Below are 19,634 nucleotides of genomic sequence, written 5' to 3' on the forward strand. Positions count from 1 at the left end.
TGCTGCTTGGTTTCCTCAAGCATGGTGGTGGCTGCATCATGTTATGGGTATGCTAGTCATCGCCATGGACTAGTGTAAAAATATGTCAATAAAAAAATTGAATGAGGTTAAGTACAGGCAAAATCCTAGGGGAAACCTGGTTCAGTCTGCTTTCCAACCCACACTCGGAGACAAATTCACCTTTCACCAAGACAATGACTTAAAACACAAGGACAAATATTACCAAGATGACATTGAATGTTCCTGAGTGGCCGAGTTAGTTTTGACTTAAATCGGCTTGAAAATCTATGGCAAGACTTTAAAATGGTTGTCGTTTGGAAATTGCTCCCAAGGATGAACCAGACTTGTGGAGGTCTACAATTTGTTTTTCTGAGATCTTGGCTGATTTCTTTAGATTTTCCCATGATGTCAAGCAAAGAGGCACTGAGTTTGAAGGTAGGCCTTGAAATACATCCACATGTACACCTCCAATTGACTCAAATGGTGTCAATTAGCCTATCAGAAGCTTCTAAAGCCATGACATCAATTTCTGGAATTTTCCGAAGCTGTTTAAAGCACAGCCAACATGGTGTATGTAAACTTCTAACCCACTGGAATTGTGATACAGTGAATTATAAGTTAAATCTGCCTGTAAACAATTGTTGTAAAATTGACTTGTGTCATGCACAAAGTAGATGTCCTAATCCACTTGCCAAAACTATAGTTTGTTAACAATAAATTTGTGGAGGGGTTGAAAAACAGGTTTTAATGACTCCAACCTAAGTGTATGTAAACTTCCGCCTTCAACTGTAGTCAGTCGCACAACTGAATGCATTCAACTGAAATGTCTACCCCGTTTAACCGAACCCCTCTGAATCAGAGCGGTGCGGGGGGGGCTGCCTTAATCGACATCCACACCATGTGCAAAAGGGTAACAGTTGTTGTTGTTGGGGGTGATTCAAACCAGCAACCTTTCGGTTACTGGCCCAGCGCTTTTAACTGCTGCATTCAGGCTGTAATGCAACAAATGTAATGCAACAAAATGTGTCAAGGGGTATGAATACTTTCTGAAGGCACTATCTCCTAATAATATTGCATGTTTGATGACTTGTGATTGGATGACAACAAGCTACATGCGCCACTCTCATGGAAAGCAAGAGCACCAGCTGCATAAATGATAAAACATTTCTCTCTCTGCAGGAAGCGCAATGTAGACCATCTACATTGTGAATTCACGTGGAATCTTTCTTATTTTAACTTAACGGCTTTAAACTGTATAACTGATCAATGCAGGTTATTTAATGGTAAACAAAATCAAATCCTATGAAATTACGTCAACACATACTGGAGGAGTTACTGGCTAGGTGCAAGTGGCTAGCTTAACTAACGAACTAGGTACATCGGTCGCGGCGCGCATGACCAGAATGGCACATCGATGAACTGCAAAAGGCACATCCCATTTCTGTTAGAAAATTGAGAAAGAGGAGGAGTTGGACTGTTTTGTGCCCAAAATTGACCTTTAAGAACAATTTTCCATTTGTCACATTCCTAGTCTATGGTATTCTCTCTTCCCTCTTTTAAACTCACCAGACAAAGACTTGGTGATTTCCCCCAAGAAATCAGCCCTATAGCCTGTTCATATGAACCCTATTTCCACTTGGCAAATGCACACACACACACACTCACTTACCCACATGAACAGCGACCCAAGGCCAGTGGGGGAAAGTCCATGGCTGTTCAGCAGGAAGTACGGAATGTGGGAAAAGGTCAGTGGTGCTAGCTGATCCGCAGAGCGTCCCTACACACACACACACAGAGAGCGTCTTCAGCTCAGGGCTCTCCCGTCCCAACAACAAGAGTCTGTTGAAAAACACCAGCCTTGCCTCAGGGCTCACATGTGCTGGGGCTTGGAGGCTAGCCCACTCACTGTGTGTGCATGTGTTTCTCTCTGAACAACAAGGCCTACACATTAATGCCAATGGGTTAGCTTATTGTTTCTCTCGCTACTCTTTTTATCTCTCCCTTTTTCTATCTTCTCTCTGTTAGTGATTAGTTGATAGAATTTCAGTGATTTAGATTAATTTCTTAACAGCTGGCTCTCCTCAGCAACAAAATAACTCCAGGCCTGCATCAAAAACCTCTAACCTGGCCCATATGCTATGTTTCTATGGGGAGGCTGTTTCTGTCTCTCTGGGTTGGAGGTGTGCTTGTTAAGGCTTGCTCAGCTGCAGAGGGATCTGTTGAATGAGACCAGATCAAAGTCTCTGTTATTACAAGTGTTTCCAGAAGAGACTGCCGGTTCCATGTTCAAGCCTTTCATTGTCTCTCAATGTGTTGTTTTAACTGGGGAGAAGTGTTTCATGGATCTGATTGGATGTCTAACTTTGTAAAAGACATTTAGATTGGACAGTCACTGTATTCTGTGATAGCAGCTCTGATTGGCTGCAACCCTATCCTCATGACACACTACCGATTGGGAATAAATAATTCCTCTGTAAAAGATCTGTACTAACTGGCTGTTCCCCTCCTCCCCAGCAGGGCGGCGATGGTGTTGCCATGACCGAGGGCGGCTGAGAGTCGGGAGAAGCTACGCAGCACCATGGAGGGCACCAGGGCCGCCGTCTTAGCGCCAGTCAAAAGCAAAGCCCCTCGACGGGATCGGAGGCGGCGTGTCGGGGTTTTGGTAAGGAAAGGGGGAGTCTGCCAGAACGGGACCACCTCCCCACATGGGGAGTACACCTCGGACGGAGTGATGGGGCTGAAGTCCTCCTTGGAGGTGCTGAAACCATCCCTGCTGTCGAAGGGGCTGAGAGAGAGAGTGGGGGAGAAGGAGGGGGAGCGAGGAGCAGAGGTGTCACCTGAGAGGGAGGAGGGCCTTGGCTCCTGGGACATGAAGTCTCATGACGAAGAGGTTGTGCAGCAGGAGCAAGAGGATCAGCAGGAGAAGGGGAGTAGTAACAGCCACAGCACCTCCAATACGGACAGCCCTGCCCTCTCCAGTAGCTGCACAGGTGAGACACACACACTCACAAGGTTCAAATATTATTTCAAGTTTCTCAATTACTTTCACACACATTTCATAGAAAGTATTCAGATATTTATTATTTGAATATTGGCATGTATTTGAAAATACTAAAATACACTTACTCAAATACACTCCCATCTCCATGGTATTTGAAAATAGTATTTGAAATATGTATTTGAAAATACTTTCAAATAGTAGGCTATTTATAGGAAATTATTTAAATACTTCCAATTAGGGCTGTGACGCTCCTGGAATGTTGTATTACGGTTATTGGCCAGCCGCATGACCATAGTCACCATTATAATTGTTGGAATGTTTTTTTATTATTAGTATTTTTTTAGATTCACAGTTTCCCCTCTCCTCTGCTCCTGACTGCATGTGCTGCTGCTGCTGCTGCTGCAGGGAGGGGAGGTGTTGCCCAGGCTTGTTTACTACAACACCTTGCTTGTTTCAGCGAGGAGCAACAAAGTTCCATCACATTCTAAAGAGTCCATGCTACTGCTGAAACGGACTCAAGCGTGCAAATGCCAGGTCCTTTCATCTTCAGTTAGCTGGCCGTTCCACACAACAACAAACGGTTGTGATGTTTTTGGTGTGTTTTATATGGTATTTATACAGTATTTGTGCCAGCCCTACTTCCAATAGAAGTAGTTGATTCAGGCCACATTATTTGAAAATAAAATACTCAAATAGACAGAAAAAATTGTTGATGATTGGTGAGATGTGGCCCACCTTGTGTGCTACATCTGTTTTTATCGTGGTTGTTCCTGTAGCATAAACACAGCATCACCTTTTACTCTATTTATTCTCACAAAGTAAAGTCCCTGTGATGTTTACCTTTAGACATAGCGCCTATAACCCAGTCCCCTCGTTGACTTGAGAGAACTCTGTGTTCCAATCTGGTAGAGGTCGACCGATTTATGATTTTTCAACGGCGATACCGATTCAAATCAAATCAAATTTTATTTGTCACATACACATGGTTAGCAGATGTTAATGCGAGTGTAGCGAAATGCTTGTGCTTCTAGTTCCGACAATGCAGTAATAACGAGCAAGTAATCTAACTAACAATTCCAAAAAAACTACTGTCATACACAGTGTAAGGGGATAAAGAATATGTACATAAGGATATATGAATGAGTGATGGTACAGAGCAGCATAGGCAAGATACAGTAGATGATATCGAGTACAGTATATACATATGAGATAAGTATGTAAACCAAGTGGCATAGTTAAAGTGGCTAGTGATACATGTATTACATAAGGATGCAGTCGATGATATAGAGTACAGTATCAACGTATGCATATGAGATGAACAATGTAGGGTAAGTAACATTATATAAGGTAGCATTGTTTAAAGTGGCTAGTGATATATTTATATCATTTCCCATCAATTCCCATGATTAAAGTGGCTGGAGTAGAGTCAGTGTCATTGACAGTGTGTTGGCAGTAGCCACTCAATGTTAGTGGTGGCTGTTTAACAGTCTGATGGCCTTGAGATAGAAGCTGTTTTTCAGTCTCTCGGTCCCAGCTTTGATGCACCTGTACTGGGAGTACAGGAGAGGGCTCAGATTTAATGGAGGACCAAAAAAAAGCCGATACCGATTAATTGTCCGATTTTAAAAATACATAAAAAATGTATTTTTTTGTAATAATGACAATTACAACAATACTGAATGAACACTTATTTTAACTTAATATAATACATCAATAAAATCAATTTAGACTCAAATAAATAGTTAAACGTGTTCAATTTGGTTTAAATAATGCAAAAACAAAGTGTTGGAGAAGAAAGTAAAAGTGCAATATGTGCCGTGTAAAAACACCTAACGTTTAAGTTCCTTGCTCAGAACATGAGAACATGAAAGCTGGTGGTTCCTTTTAACATGAGTCTTCAATATTCCCAGGTAAGAAGTTATAGGTTGTAGTTATTATAGGACTATTTTATTATATATATTTTTTAAATCTTTATTCAACTAGGCAAGTCAGTTAAGAACAAATTCTTATTTTCAATGACGGCCTAGGAACAGTGGGTTAACTGCCTGTCCAGGGGCAGAACTACAGATTTGTACCTTGTCAGCTTGGGGATCTGAACTTGCAACCTTTCAGTTATTAGTCCAATGCTCTAACCACTAGGCTACCCTGCCGCCCCATTTCTCTCTATACGACTTGTATTTCATATACCTTTGACTATTGGATGTTCTTATAGGCGCTTTAGTATTGCCAGTGTAACAGTATAGCTTCCATCCCTCTCCTCGCCGCTACCTTGGCTCGAACCAGGAACCACATCGACAACAGCCAAACTCGAAGCAGCGTTACCCATGCAGAGCAAGGGGAACAACCACTCCAAGTCTCAGAGCGAGTGACGTTTGAAAAGCTATTAGCGCACACCCTGCTAACTAGCTAGCCATTTTACATCGGTTACAGCCTCATCTAGGGAGTTGATAGGCTTGAAGTCATAAACAGAGCAATGCTTGAAGCATTGCTGGTGCCTACCATTGCTCAGTCAAACTGCTCTATCAAATCATAGACTTAATTATAACAATAATAACACACAGAAATACAAGCCTTAGGTCATCATTTAGAAAACAAAACGTTTATTCTTTCAGTGAAATACGGATCCGTTCCGTATTTTATCTAACGGATGGCATGCCTAAGTCTAAATATTGCTGTTACATTGCACAACCTTCAATGTTATGTCATAATTACGTAAAATTCTGGCAAATTAGTTCGCAATGAACTATGCGGCCCAAACTGTTGCATATACCCTGACTCTGTGTGCAATGAACACAAGAGAAGTGACACAATTTCACCTGGTTAATATTGCCTGCTAACCTTTATTTTAGCTAAGTATGCAGGTTTAAAAATATATACTACTGTGTGTTGATTTTAAGAAAGGCATCGATGTTTATGGTTAGGTACACGTTGGAGCAACGACAGTCCTTTTTCGCGAATGCGCACCTCATCGATTATATGCAACGCAGGGCACGCTAGATAAACTAGTATTATCATCAACCATGTGTAGTTATAACTAGTGATTATGATTGATTGATTGTTTTTTATAAGGTAAGTTTAATGCTAGCTAGCAACTTACCTTGGCTTCTTACTGCATTCGCTTAACAGGCAGGCAGGCTCCTCGTGAGGCAGGTGGTTAGAGTGTTGGACTAGTTAACCATAAGGTTGCAAGATTGAATCCCTGAGCTGACAAGGTAAAAATCTGTCGTTCTGCCACTGAACAAGGCATTTAACCCACTTCCTAGGCGGTCATTGAAAATAAGAACAAATTCAAATTATTAACTAAAAATGTGTTCTTAACTGACTTGCCTCGTTAAATAAAGTTGTAAAAAATGTGTGTTTTTTTTTTAATCGGCTAAATCGGTGTCCAAAAATAACAATTTCCGATTGTTATGAAAACTTGAAATCGGCCCTAATTAATCGGCCAACCTCTACAATCTAGAACTGTATGCTGATCTATAATTTAAACTTCTATCCTAGAACTCAGTGTTCTGACATAAAACTCTGTTGATCTAGAACTGTGTTTTTTTTTTGGGGGGGTCTACATATTTTTATTACGTTTTTACACTCGGTGTGTTAATCTGGAACTCAGTGTTCCAATCTACAACTCGGTGTGCTGATGATCTAGAACTCTGTTCTGACTGTACAGTAGGCTTTTATGTCTGTATTTACACTCACCAAGGGAGAAGTCATCCTCAGTAGCCTGGCATAATTTTCAAGCTAAATGTGAAGGCATTTAATACATACAAATCTGAGTATCATTTTAAAAATTAAAGTGAGGAAATTTTCCCATGGACAGAAGCTACAGTGTGCCCAGTCACGGGCCGATGTGACCATGCCTGGAAAGAGAGGGCTTTATGTGATTGTTACTTTACAACAATTAACTCTCCACTGAGGTCATTGTGGTGAGAAAAGTCCTAATGAAATCCTCAGACGGTCTTATTCACGCCCATCTCAGTGAACTAGTCCATTGCGGAGGCCGAGACTAATCGATTGCAGAGGCCGCAGAGATGTCACAGTCCAAGAAGAAGGGGAGTGTGGATGCACAATGCACGTCTCTCTCGATTGCGTACTCTCCAGCCAATTTGCAGTGGTGTATAGTACATTTTTTTTATTTTACCTTTATTTAACTAGGCAAGTCCGTTAAGAACAAATTCTTATTTTCAATGACAGCCTAGGAACAGTGGGTTTGTTCAAGGGCAGAACGACAGATTTGTACCTTGTCAGCTCGGGGATTCGAACTTGCAACCTTTCAGTTACTAGCCACTAGGCTATCCTGCCACCCCAAAATACTTTAAAGTACTTTTAATTTTATATTTGACAACTTTTACTTCTACTTCACTATATTCCTAAAGAAAATAATGTAATGTTTACTCCATATGTTTTCCCTGACACCCAAAAGTACTCATTACATTTTGAATGCTTACCAGGACAGGAAAATGTTCCAATTCCCTCACTTATCAAGACAACGTCCCTGGTCATCCCTACTGCCTCTGATCTGGTGGACTTACTAAACACAAATGCTTTGTTTGTAAATGATGTCTGAGTGTTGGAGTGGCTACATGTCAAATAAAAAAAGAAAGTACAATTGTGCTGTCTGGTTTGCTTGATGTAAGGAATTTTGAAATTATTAATACTTTTACTTACATTTTAGAAATTCCATTTACTTTTGATACTTAACTTAATTTTAAGTATTTTTAAAACCAAATACTTTTCGACTTTTACTCAAGTAGTATTTTACTGCGTGACTTTCACTTTTACTTGAGTCATTTTCTATTAAGGTATCTTTTACTTTTACTCAAGTATCAAAATTGAGTACTTTTTCCACCACTGCCAATTTGTGCACATTCGTTGTTCCATAACGTCATTGTGTGAATTGTTTGTTTGATTGTTTGTGTCTATCTATTACCCATTCCATACAGTACATGGCCAGAACTATGTGGACACGCCTTCAAATGAGTGGATTCGGCTATTTCAGCCACACTCGTTTCTGACAAGTGTATAAAATCGTCAAGTCAGTTCATCAAATTCCTTCCCTGCTAGAGCTGCCCCTGACAACTGTAAGTGCTGTTATTGTGAAGTGGAAACGTCTAGGAGCAACAACGGCTCAGCTGTGAAGTGGTAGGCCTCACAGAACGGGGCCGGCAAGTGCTGAAGCATGTAGCGTGTAAAACATAGTCTGTCCTCGGTTGCAACACTCACTACGAGTTCCAAACTGCCTCAGTAAGCAACGTCAGCACAATAACTGTTTGCCGGGAGCTTCATGAAATGGGTTTCCATGGCCAAGCAGGCGCACACAAACCTAAGATCACCATGCACAATGCCAAGCGTCAGCTGAAGTGGTGTAAAGCTTGCCTCTATTGGACTCTGGAGCAGTGGAAATTCATTCTTTGGAGTGATAAATGGCGTTTTACCATCTGGCAGTCTGACAGACGAATCTGGGTTTCAAATCTAACTTTATTTGTCACATGCGCCGAATACAACATGTGTAGATATTACTGTGAAATGCTAACTTACAAACCCTTAACCAACAGTGCAGTTCAAGAAAGAGAATAATAAACCAAATTAACCTAAAGTAAAAAATAACACAATAACGAGGCTATATACAGGGTGTACCGGTACTGAGTCAATGTGTGGGGGTACAGGTTAGTCGAGCTCTTTTAAACATGTAGGTAGGGGTGAAGTGACTATGCATAGATAATAAACAGTGAGTAGCAGCAGTGTACAATACAAATGGAGGGGGGGGGGGTGTGAATGTAAATAGTCCGGTGGCCATTTGATTAATTGTTCAGCAGTCTTATGGCTTGGGGCTAGAAGTTGTTAAGGAGCCTTTTGGTCCTAGACTTGGCGCTCTGATACCACTTGCTGTGCACTATCAGAAAAAACAGTATGACTTGGGTGACTAGAGTCTTTGACAATTTTTTGTGCTTTCCTCTGACACTGCCTAGTATATAGTTCCTGAATGGCAGGAAGCTTGGCCACAGTGATGTACTGGGCTGTACGCATTACCCTCTGTAGCACCTTACGGGGAGATGCTGAGCAGTTACCAGTCCAGGCGGTGATGTAACCGGTCAGGATGCTCTTGCTGGTGCAGCTGTATACCTTTTTTGAGGATCTGGGGACCCATGCTAACTAACCCTTTTCAGTCTCCTGAGGGGGAAAAGGTGTTGTCATACCCTCTTCACGACTATCTTGGTGTGTTTGGACCATGATGTTTTGTTGGTGATGTGGACACCAAGGAACTTGATACACTCAACCCGCTCCACTACAGCCCGTCAATGTTAATGGGGGCCTGTTCGGCCCGGCTTTTTCCTGTAGTCCACAATCTGCTCCTTTGTCTTGCTCACATTGAGGGAGAGGTTGTTCTTGTCTTGGCACAACACTGCCAGGTCTTTGACCTCCTCCCTATAGGCTGTCTCATCGTTGTCGGAAATCAGGCCTACCACTGTTGTGTCGTCAGCAAACTTAATGATGGTGTTGGAGTCGTGTTTGGCCACGCAGTCGTGGGTGAACAAGGGGAGTACAGGAGGGGACTAAGTACCTACCCCTGAGGGACCCCAGTGTTGATGATCAGCATGGCAGATGTGTTTTTGCCTACCGTTACCACCTGGGGGCGGCATGTCAGGAAGTCAAGGATCCAGTTGCAGAGGGAGGTGTTTAGTCCCAGGGTCCTTAACATAGTGATGAGCTTTGTGTTGAATGCTGAGCTGTAGTCAATGAACAGCATTCTCCCATAGGTGTTCCTTTTGTCCAGGTGGGGAAGGGCAGTGTGGAGTGCGATTGATATTGCGTCATCTGTGGATCTGTTGGGGTGGTTTGCGAATTGGCGTGGGTCTAGGGTGTCTGGATGGATGCTGTTGATGTGAGTTATAACCAGCCTTTCAAAGCGCTTCATGGCTACCGACGTGAGTGCTACAGGGTGGTAAGCAAGTTACCTTTGCTTCCTTGGGCACTGGGACTATGTTGGTCTGCTTGAAACATATAGGTATTACAGACTTGGTCAGGGAGAGGTTGACAATGTCAGTGAAGACTGTTAGGGTTCTTTTCCTTATTTCCTTATCAATCAGTTACTCATTGGTGAAATAAGCATTATGACTATCTTTAATTAAATAATTCAAAAACCTTTATTAATACAATTGCAGACAGAAGTTGACAACAGGAACATAGCATGAATGTTGCTGAGTAAGTTCTGCATCAAACAAAAGGTCTCAAGTTGTTTTATTAAACCGAATTCCCACCTTAGTGATGTCACTGACTACTCATGACCTTTTTACTCCTGAGACCAAAACCCTGCATCCATAGCTATACAAACATAGAGTTTCAGTGTTTATCTAAAAGCTAGGCAATAAATGTCCCCTCCCCAAAGTTGATTTATTGTGGAATGGCTGAGTAGTCTCTTATCTCCCATACTCCCCTGCAGAGAGAGAGAGAAATTATTCTAACACAGCAAACATTTTGGTACAACCCTTTTCATGACCCCTAGGTGAACCCGACAAGACCCTTGCCAGTTGGTCCGCGCATGCTTTGAGTACACTTCCTGGTATTCCATCTGGCCCCGCAGCTTTGTGAATGTTCACCTGAAAAGGCATTTAGCTCATCTGGTAGGCTCGCGTCACTGGGCAGGCGGATGCTAGGAGGACGATACCCTCCACAGTACATACTGCCAACTGTAAAGTTTGTTGGAGGAGGAATAATGGTCTGGGGCTGTTTTTCATCGTTCGGGCTAGGCCCCTTAGTTCTAGTGAAGGCAAACCTTAACAGCATACAACAACATTCTAGATGATTCTGTACTTCCAACTTTGGGGCAACAGTTTGAGGAAGGCCCTTTCCTGTTTCAGCATGACAATGCCCTCGTTCAAAGCGAGGTCCATATGACTGTCCTGCTCAGAGCCCTGACCCGCAGCAATGTTCCAACATCTAGTAGAAAGCCTTCCCGTAAGAGTGGAGGCTGTTATAGCAGCAAAGCGGGGACCAACTCCATATTAATGCTCGTGATTTTGGAATTAGATGTTCTATGAGCAGGTGTCCACATACAATCAATTGGTCGAACGAACAGAGGACTTTCGGTCATCCAAGATTTCTTTAGTCGGTGACAGCCCTAGTACCTTGTAAACAAATAGTCGGCAATTAGCCTTTAACTTAATTTGCAGGCCTAAATCTCATCCCACAAATGGCTTTTGAGAATGGTTAGCCCTGTGTCCTCGAGAGGCCCATTGACTTCTCCAGATACAGACACCCTTTGATATGGAGCAATGCCTCTCTGTTTGTGTTTTACGAACGAGAGACCGTTATCTCCAGTCCACTTACACACACACACACACACACACACACACACACACACACACACACACACACACACACACACACACACACACACATACACACACATACACACACACTGCCATTCATGCGTGCATACTCACTCACACACGCATGCACACCCTCACCAACTTACACACACCCTCGGTACATGGAGCAGTTCAATGTGTCCCGGTAAAGGCCTCTGGTGGTGTTAACGCTGAGCTGCTCTCCCTCAGCATTTACACCAACCACAGTCAGACCAAATAGCTACTGTACCAAGAGGACACTACTCTCACGGTTTCCTTCACCAGTGGCTCCTGAGACATCCTCCATGGTGTTCTATTAAAATCAATGGGAGACATTCTATGAGGTAGTGCAACAGAACTAGGTGGAGGTCTGGGAGTAATGGAATGAGAAACCTTGTTCTCTACAGGACCATGTAGACATACTGTCCTTTATTCTCCTGTATAGGATACTTCTCTATTTCCTACAATCTGGTCATATTTGGCCTCCTCTCTCCAAGCTCTGCCAACCTAAATGTTCCAGTCTGGTCAGTTGAGCTGTGTGTGTTTGTCTTGGCAGGTGGGAGATGGCACCTTCTCAAAGGAACTAATGTGTTAGGCTGTGGTCTAGTGCGGCGGTCAGGTCAGTTGAGGTCTCTGAAGTTTTTTTTCTTTTTCGTAAAAACATTGAGAATGAGTCAGACTACACTACACACTATTAGGGTTTCAAGTAAACAGTATCTCTACAGACAAGTAACATCTAGTGTTTCCCTCGAAACGACTACACTCTTATCCTGCAACTATGCCACTGAAACGTATTAATAATACCACTCTTCTCAGGCGCTGGACAACAGGCAGTTTACGTACTGACGGTAAAAATATTGGAGATGGAAAACAACTCCATATCTACTCAGTGTTTGAGTTTGATAGTTTACCCCAAGGAGGCACATTAAGGTGGCAATGAGGTGCTTCATGTTTAAGCAGAGTTTACGTTATGCGAATAGAAAAGCAAGTTCACTGAATTCCTTGTCATTAAAACCTAGTGTTGGACTAATACGGGTGCTTCTACACCTGCATTGCTTGCTGTTTGTGGTTTTAGGCTGGGTTTCTGTACAGCACTTTGACATCGGCTGAGAAGGGCTTTATAAGAAGGGCTTTATAAATAGATTTGATTGATGCACGCTATGGCGCTTTCTCAATTAATCTTTCCTAACATCTTCTCTCCTCGCCTCCTTCTCAGCCATATAGGAGAAGACTTAAGGTCTTTCCCCACTGACCCTCTTCTCCAATGTTTTTTGAGAAGGAGGCAAGGAAATAAGATGCAAGGAATAGAGGAAAGATGAATTGGGAAAGAGGCTCTTAGAGAGAGGAAAGTGGTCATGCATGAGGCATTGAGAACCCCCTCGGCTGTCAGTCTGTCCTCATTCTGGGGGAGTTACTTCTCCTCAGGTGCCTCGGCTCCACACAGCGGAGCTCAGACCCTCTTCCTTCTCTCTCTCGCTCTCTGTGTGGCTCTCTGCTGCCTGACCTGCCCTGCTGTGCTGGGTTTCCCATGTTTTCATCCTGGCCTGGCCTAGCCTAGCAACGTAGCCCTGCCATCAGGTTAAGCCTAGAATTAAATGGATAGAATACAACACCCATAACGTGGTCCTAAATTCTCAAGTGGAACATTGCATTGAAGTGGATTGTCCCTTCTACTCCATTCTGTTTCTATGGTGTGTAGCAGAGTGGATAGAACAGAAGGCACTTGGTTCCAAATTCTGAAATGGAACGTTGCCTTATAACGTAATGTCCCTCCTTGCTATTCTAGTTTTAAACAGGGTGTTGGAGAAATCCCCCTAGCAACAGAACGGATAGAACAGAACACACGGTTGGAATGGAATGCCACTTTAATCGGATTGTCCCTCTTAGCCGGTGTTATTCTATGGTGTCTCCTACCCCTGGCATTTCTAGCATAGCTCCTGGGCTCCACTGGGAGAACCCTTTGGCAGGCAGCGGCAGAGATTACACCTCGGGGAGGGAGCAGGCTGGAACTCACCAGCACTGGGCAGATCCTTGACACATACACATTTACACAGTGGTTGAGAAAGTACTCAATTGTCATACTTGAGTAAAAGTTAAGATACTTTTACTCGAGTCATTTTCTATTAAGGTGAGTCACCCAGTAAAATACTAGATTAAAAGTCTAAGTATTTTCTTTTAAATATACTTAAGTATCAAAAGTAGCCAGGGCCACACTGACATTATTTATAAGCAAAGCATTTGTTTAGTTAGTCCGTCAGATCAAAGGAAGTAGAAACATGCACATAAACATGCGTGCAAGTGCACCCACGCCAAGCTCCCATTGCACACAAGTGGTGGAAAAAGTACCCAATTGTCATACTTGAGTAAAAGTAAAGATACCTTAATAGAAAATGACTCTAGTAAAAGTGAAAGTCACCCAGTAAAATACTACTTGAGTAAAAGCATAAAAGTATTTGATTTTAAATACAGTTAAGTATCAAAAGTAAATGTAATTGCTGAAATATACTTAACAATCAAAAGTAAAAGTATATAATATTTAAAAATGCATTATATAAAGCTAATAAGACGGCACCATTTTCTTGTTTTTACATTTATTTTTATTTACGGATAGCCAGAGGCTTGCGCAAACACTCAGACATCATTTTCAAACTAATCATTTGTGCTTGGTGAGTCTGCCAGATCAGAGGCAGTAGGGGTGACCAGGGATGTTCTCTTGATAAGTGTGTGAATTAGAAAACATTTCTGTCCTGCTAAGCATCCAAAATGTAATGAGTACTTTTGGGTGTCAGGGAAAAAGTATGGAGTAAAATAAACATATAGTGAAATAAAAATATCAATAGTAAAGTACAGATACCCCAAAAAACTACTGAAATAGTACTTTAAGGTATTTTTACTTAGGTACTTTAATCACTGCACGTATACATAACATTGTTGAGGGAGTGTTGGTAAATGTACACATAGCCCAGTGATACACGCAAAGCCATAAATATACTGTCCAGACTGGTGGCACCAACATTAACTTTAACATTTTTAGTCTGACTCCAGTGTCATCCTTATCTCACTTCCATCTCTTTACAGTCACTCCAGTATTACAGAGAAATGCTTTCATATTACACACATTTCCATGTGGATTGCTAACTATATGAGTAATTGAACTGTTCAGTAATCCCAAATATAATACAAGTACATTTATATGATGAGGAGATGTTCCTTGTCTGGTAATGTGATCAGGAGAAACTCCTGTCCCTAGATAAAGTCAGTCAGGGATTCAGGGCCCAAGAATAACAGAACCTTCCCTTGTCTATCTTTCTCCAGATCTGTCCCAGACATCGTCTCCATCACTGTCAGACCAACTCCTCCTGGGTCGAGAGGATGGGACGGGGGCCTTGATCAATGTGGAATGTCGTATCTGTGGAGACAAGGCCTCAGGGTTCCACTACGGAGTACACGCCTGTGAGGGTTGCAAGGTGAGGAAGCAGGGATTGAAGGGATGGGAAGATCCCAGGAGGCTCCCAGAATGTGTTACGTAAAATGTATTGGAGCAGCTCTTTGCATAATTTATAAACTGCAAAGTCTACTGCTCTTTTTACCTAATAAACCCTTCCTCACTGTTTTTGCTTCCCCCCCCCCACTGACTCGGTTTCTCTCAGGGGTTTTTCCGGCGGACCATCCGTATGAAGCTGGACTATGAGCGCTGTGAGCGCAACTGTAAGATCCAGAAGAAGAGCAGAAACAAGTGCCAGTACTGTCGCTTCCAGAAGTGCCTGCTGCTGGGCATGTCCCATGACGGTGAGACACAACCACCTTCCTCCTATTCTCACATGTTTACTGGAGAAAGTACCCCATCAGTGAGTATTTGTGAGTATTCCCAGTTTATGGATGCAGACTAAAATAAGTTTTCCTGCTTGTTCCCAGCGATCCGGTATGGCCGTATGCCGGAGGCAGAGAAGAGGAAGCTAGTGGCGGGCCTCCTGGCGGGAGAGAAAGCCCCGACCACCAACCCTAATGGCTCGGATCTCAAATCCCTGGCCAAGCGGGTCAACAACGCCTATCTGAAGAACCTCAACATGACCAAGAAGAAGGCTCGCAGCATCCTCACCGGCAAGACCAGCTCCAGCCCAGTAGCGTATCCATATGTAAATGAAATATACTGAACAAAAATATAAACGCAACAATTTGAATGAGTTCCAGTTCATGGAAATCAGTCAATTGAAGTCAATTCATTAGGCCCTAATCTATGGATTTCACATGAGTGGGCCAATCAGAATTGGTTTTTCCCCACAAAAGTCAGCATTGCTGATTGCAATCTCCCTCAAAACTGGAGACATTTGTGGCATTGTGTTGTGTGACAAAACTGCACATTTTAGAGTTGCCTTTTATTGTCCCCAGCACAAGGTGCACAGGTGTAATGATCATTCCATTTAATATTCTTCCATTTTCCATTTAAGCTTCTTGATATGCCACACCTGTCAGGTGGATGGATTATCTTGGAAAAGGAGAAATGCTCATTAACAGGGATGTAAACAAATTTGGGCACAAAATTTGAGAGTAAGAAGCTTATTCAATTTTATTTCAGCTCATGAAACATGGGACCAACACTTGCGTCTATATTTTTGTTCACTATACAGATAATACTTTAACACCAGCTCCATACTCTTTGCATATGTAAATATTATACATTTTATATATTAACTTCAGTTCCAGCTTCATACAGTACAGACACATAATACTTTAACACCATCTGTAGCCCGGGTCTGTGTATACATATTCCTCATGCTGACTATAAAACATATGTTACCCTTAGACCAGCTCCGATTTTCATCTGTATTGACCTCCAGAGTCGATGTCAGTATGCAGGAATTTAATTAGTATAATTTAAAAAATCTCCATCAAAATCTGTCAATTTAATCTAGAGAACTGTTTTTGCATGGGCTGCGTCTCAACCCACTGTATCCGCCTATGTCGCCTTCTGCATCTACGTTGAAAGGTGGCGAAGCTTGAGCTGTGTTTTTCAGACCATGAGACATCCCAAAAATCTGTGTTCTCACAAAAATGTCTGTAGCGTCTGAACGCTCCCATGAACACGATGGTGTTCTCCGTTTTGCTTTACGGCCCCCATAAGTCTTGCGGAATTGATCTGAAGTTGGTACATCCGATCTGCCAACTTCTGTCTGAATCGTTTGGGCTACACAATAATATGACCCCTCTGTGGAAAGGCAAGTGTCTCATGAACATGTTGGTTGTTTTGCTTTTGGATGCCTTACAAGACTAGTCTGAATGGAAAGATTCATGGAAGTACAGTGCCTTCAGAAAGTATTCAGACCACTTGACTTTTTCCACATTTTGTTACGTTACAGCCTTATTCTAAACCGGATTAAGTTGTTTTTTCCCCTCATCAATCTACACACAATACCCCATAATGGCAATGCAAAAACAGGTTTTTATAGATTTTTGCAAATTTATAAAAAACTGATATGACATTTACATAAGTATTCAGACCCTTTGCTCAGTACTTTGTTGAAGTCCCTTTGACAGTGATTACAGCCTCAAGTATTCTTGGGTATGATGCTAAAAGCTTGGCACACCTGTATTTGGGGAGTTTCTTCCATTCTTCTCTGTAGATCCTCTCAAGCGCCATCATGTTGGATGGGGATCGTCGCTATTTTCAGGTCTTTTCAGAGATGTTCGATCGGGTTCAAGTCTGGGCTCTGACTGTGCCACTCAAGGACATTCAGAGACTTTGGGGTTTTAGGCTGGGTTTCTGTACAGCACTTTGAGATATCAGCTGATGTACGAAGGGCTAAATAAATAGATTTGATTTGTCCTGAAGCCACTACTATCTTGTCTTGACTGTGTGCTTAGGGTCGTTGTCCTGTTGGAAGGTGAACCTTTGCCACAGTCTGAGGTCCTGAGTGCTCTGGAGCAGGTTTTCATCAAGGATCTCTGTACTTTGCTAGGTTCATCTTTCCCTCGATTCTGACTAGTCTCCCAGTCCCTGCTGCTGAAAAACATCCCCTCTTGGCATTCAGGCCAAAGAGTTCAATCTTGGTTTCATAGTTTAGTGCCTAAAATAAGGAGTTATAAAAAAGATCAAGATTATTATTTTTTTATCTTATATTTTTGAAGGGACTCTGTTTATTCTGAAATTAAGCTGTTATTCAATGCATTTCTATGGGCTGATAGCAGTAAGGCCAAATTCAATGTTTCATCAAACAATAATACTTTTTTCAAAAATTATATCATAAGTCATTTCCATGCACTTCAATTGTGTCCATGGCCTTTTTGATTCTGTAATTTCAATCAACACTAATTGAAGCAACAAGCCTATACTCTAGAATGGCAGTCTGAGGCACAGGAGCACCGAGGTGCACAGCTGCCCTAAAACTTCACTTCTTCTCACACTGTCTAGCTCTCCAGTAGTGTTGGTTGTCTAGCAGCTGTGTATAAACTTGTGGTAAAAATCCTAGTTGTCTCAAGGCCTTATCACTGTTGTGTCTGAGATGGGAATGACAGGGGAAGAGGCCAAAATGTCAGTGTCACCGTTGTATGCAAACACTGTTTCTTCCTAAACCAGGCACAGGCAGAATGCAATTTCCTGTGAAAAGTCTGTTACTGTTATTATACTTCTATTTCTTAACTAAATAACTTCTCTCTCCCTTTTCTCTCCCCTCTCTGCAGCCCTTTGTGATTCACGACATGGACTCCTTGTGCCAGGCTGAGAACGGGCTGGTGTGGAAACAGCTGATCAACGGCACGACCCCCAACAAGGAGATAGGGGTACACGTGTTCTACCGCTGCCAGTGCACCACGGTCGAGACGGTCAGGGAGCTCACTGAGTTTGCCAAGAGCATCCCCGGCTTCGTAGACCTCTTCCTGAACGACCAGGTATATACAGCAACACTACATTCAATCAAATCGTTAATCAATAGTTTTGTTATCCAAGTTGGAAAGTTATTGTACAGCCAGGAATTGTGTATATATAGCAAGCTATGATATATTTAACCAATAAGGCCAGAGGTGGTGTGGTATGTTGGCCATTATAAACCGGGTCATTTGGGTCCTGGAGGCTGATTGGCTGAAACAGCATTTCATCTGTGTGTGTATGTAAGACAATCAGGGTTTCTGTTAGGAAAATGTGGCGCCGGAGAATGTGACCGGAAATATTTAAATTTACCAGCCATTTAAGAAATATACCGAACCAATATGCATTGGGTGCATAACCCATTAGGGTGTTCATGTTGCTCAGAATGACAGTCACATTTAGATTATGGTAATGCATCTTAATAGGACATGCAACTTATGTAATGAAGCAGCCAATAAAACATTATTTTTAAACATTTGGTAAAATGCAATTCATGGGGAAAACACCATTCTAAACAGTGCACCTGATAGTGGTTGCATATGTGACAGACAAATATCTCTGTTAGAAACTTAGGGGGAATCTAAAGATACAACAACTAGGATGGTTTGCTAATATGACTAGAATGCCTTTGGCTTCTGGACAATTCAATTACGTTTATATGAAAGCCAATAGAACAGGAGAGAAATGGCATAGTGGTGGGTCCAATAGGGAAGTCATTGGAAATACATTTTCCAAAATGATATAATTACTCCAGTCTATACAGAAATAAGAAGAATCGAGGATCATTAGCTTCCTTAAAAATATTGCTGTGGATTGTTTTAAATGGCTGGTGATCTCACATTAGTTGACTTTTAACTTTTTAGTTTTTATTATTTTATTTCAGATTTGTATGATTTAAGCACGTGAATTATTTTGATAAATGGAAACATTATAATTTAAATTAAACCATTCCATGAAAATTTGCCAATGAAAGTCATAACTGTCACAGAACAGAAATTGTAGGATAAATTTGTAAGCTTACCCAAACTTGAAACTCACAAACCGCCTATGAAGTCTTTTTAAAATAATTACCTTCATGTTTCCATGGTCAGATTTTGACTATAGGCAACTTTGAAGCAAGGTAAGACATGCCTCCTAATAGGAAATAAAACATTCAGGTTTCAAACAATGAAGTATGTTTTCTAAATGCATACTGCCTCCTGCTCACGTTGTAAAGTGGTGGGTATTGCGCTGAGAGCCTTTCGCTATCAGCATAACTATAATTCCCTTCTCCCAGCTGCCAATCGCCCTGTTCCCGAAGAACCTCGCTCGCATTGGCGCTCTCAATTATCTCAATTACTATTAGCCAATGCCTGTCACGTGATAGGATCCTTCTCACAGGCATCTCAGGTCGGAAGTAGGCTAGAGAAGACGGACACATCGGATG

General features: G+C 42.0%; 1 protein-coding gene across 3 annotated transcripts in view; it reads left to right on the top strand.

The window, feature by feature from the left end:
• Positions 1–19,634, top strand: part of LOC112254880 (peroxisome proliferator-activated receptor delta) — a 50,270-nt gene that overhangs the window by 25,165 nt on the left and 5,471 nt on the right. The window contains exons 2-6 of one of the 3 annotated variants that reach the window (XM_024427823.2): positions 2,515–2,990; positions 14,662–14,813; positions 14,997–15,135; positions 15,262–15,482; positions 18,025–18,231. In XM_024427823.2, the coding sequence (XP_024283591.1) occupies positions 2,579–2,990; positions 14,662–14,813; positions 14,997–15,135; positions 15,262–15,482; positions 18,025–18,231 (1,131 nt within the window). In that variant the 5' untranslated portion in view covers positions 2,515–2,578. The remainder of the gene's footprint in view (positions 1–2,514; positions 2,991–14,661; positions 14,814–14,996; positions 15,136–15,261; positions 15,483–18,024; positions 18,232–19,634) is intronic. The other 2 variants (XM_024427825.2, XM_024427824.2) reach the window with 2 other exon arrangements.

This window comes from Oncorhynchus tshawytscha, linkage group LG07 (assembly GCF_018296145.1).
Source record: "Oncorhynchus tshawytscha isolate Ot180627B linkage group LG07, Otsh_v2.0, whole genome shotgun sequence".
Lineage (NCBI taxonomy): Eukaryota > Metazoa > Chordata > Actinopteri > Salmoniformes > Salmonidae > Oncorhynchus > Oncorhynchus tshawytscha.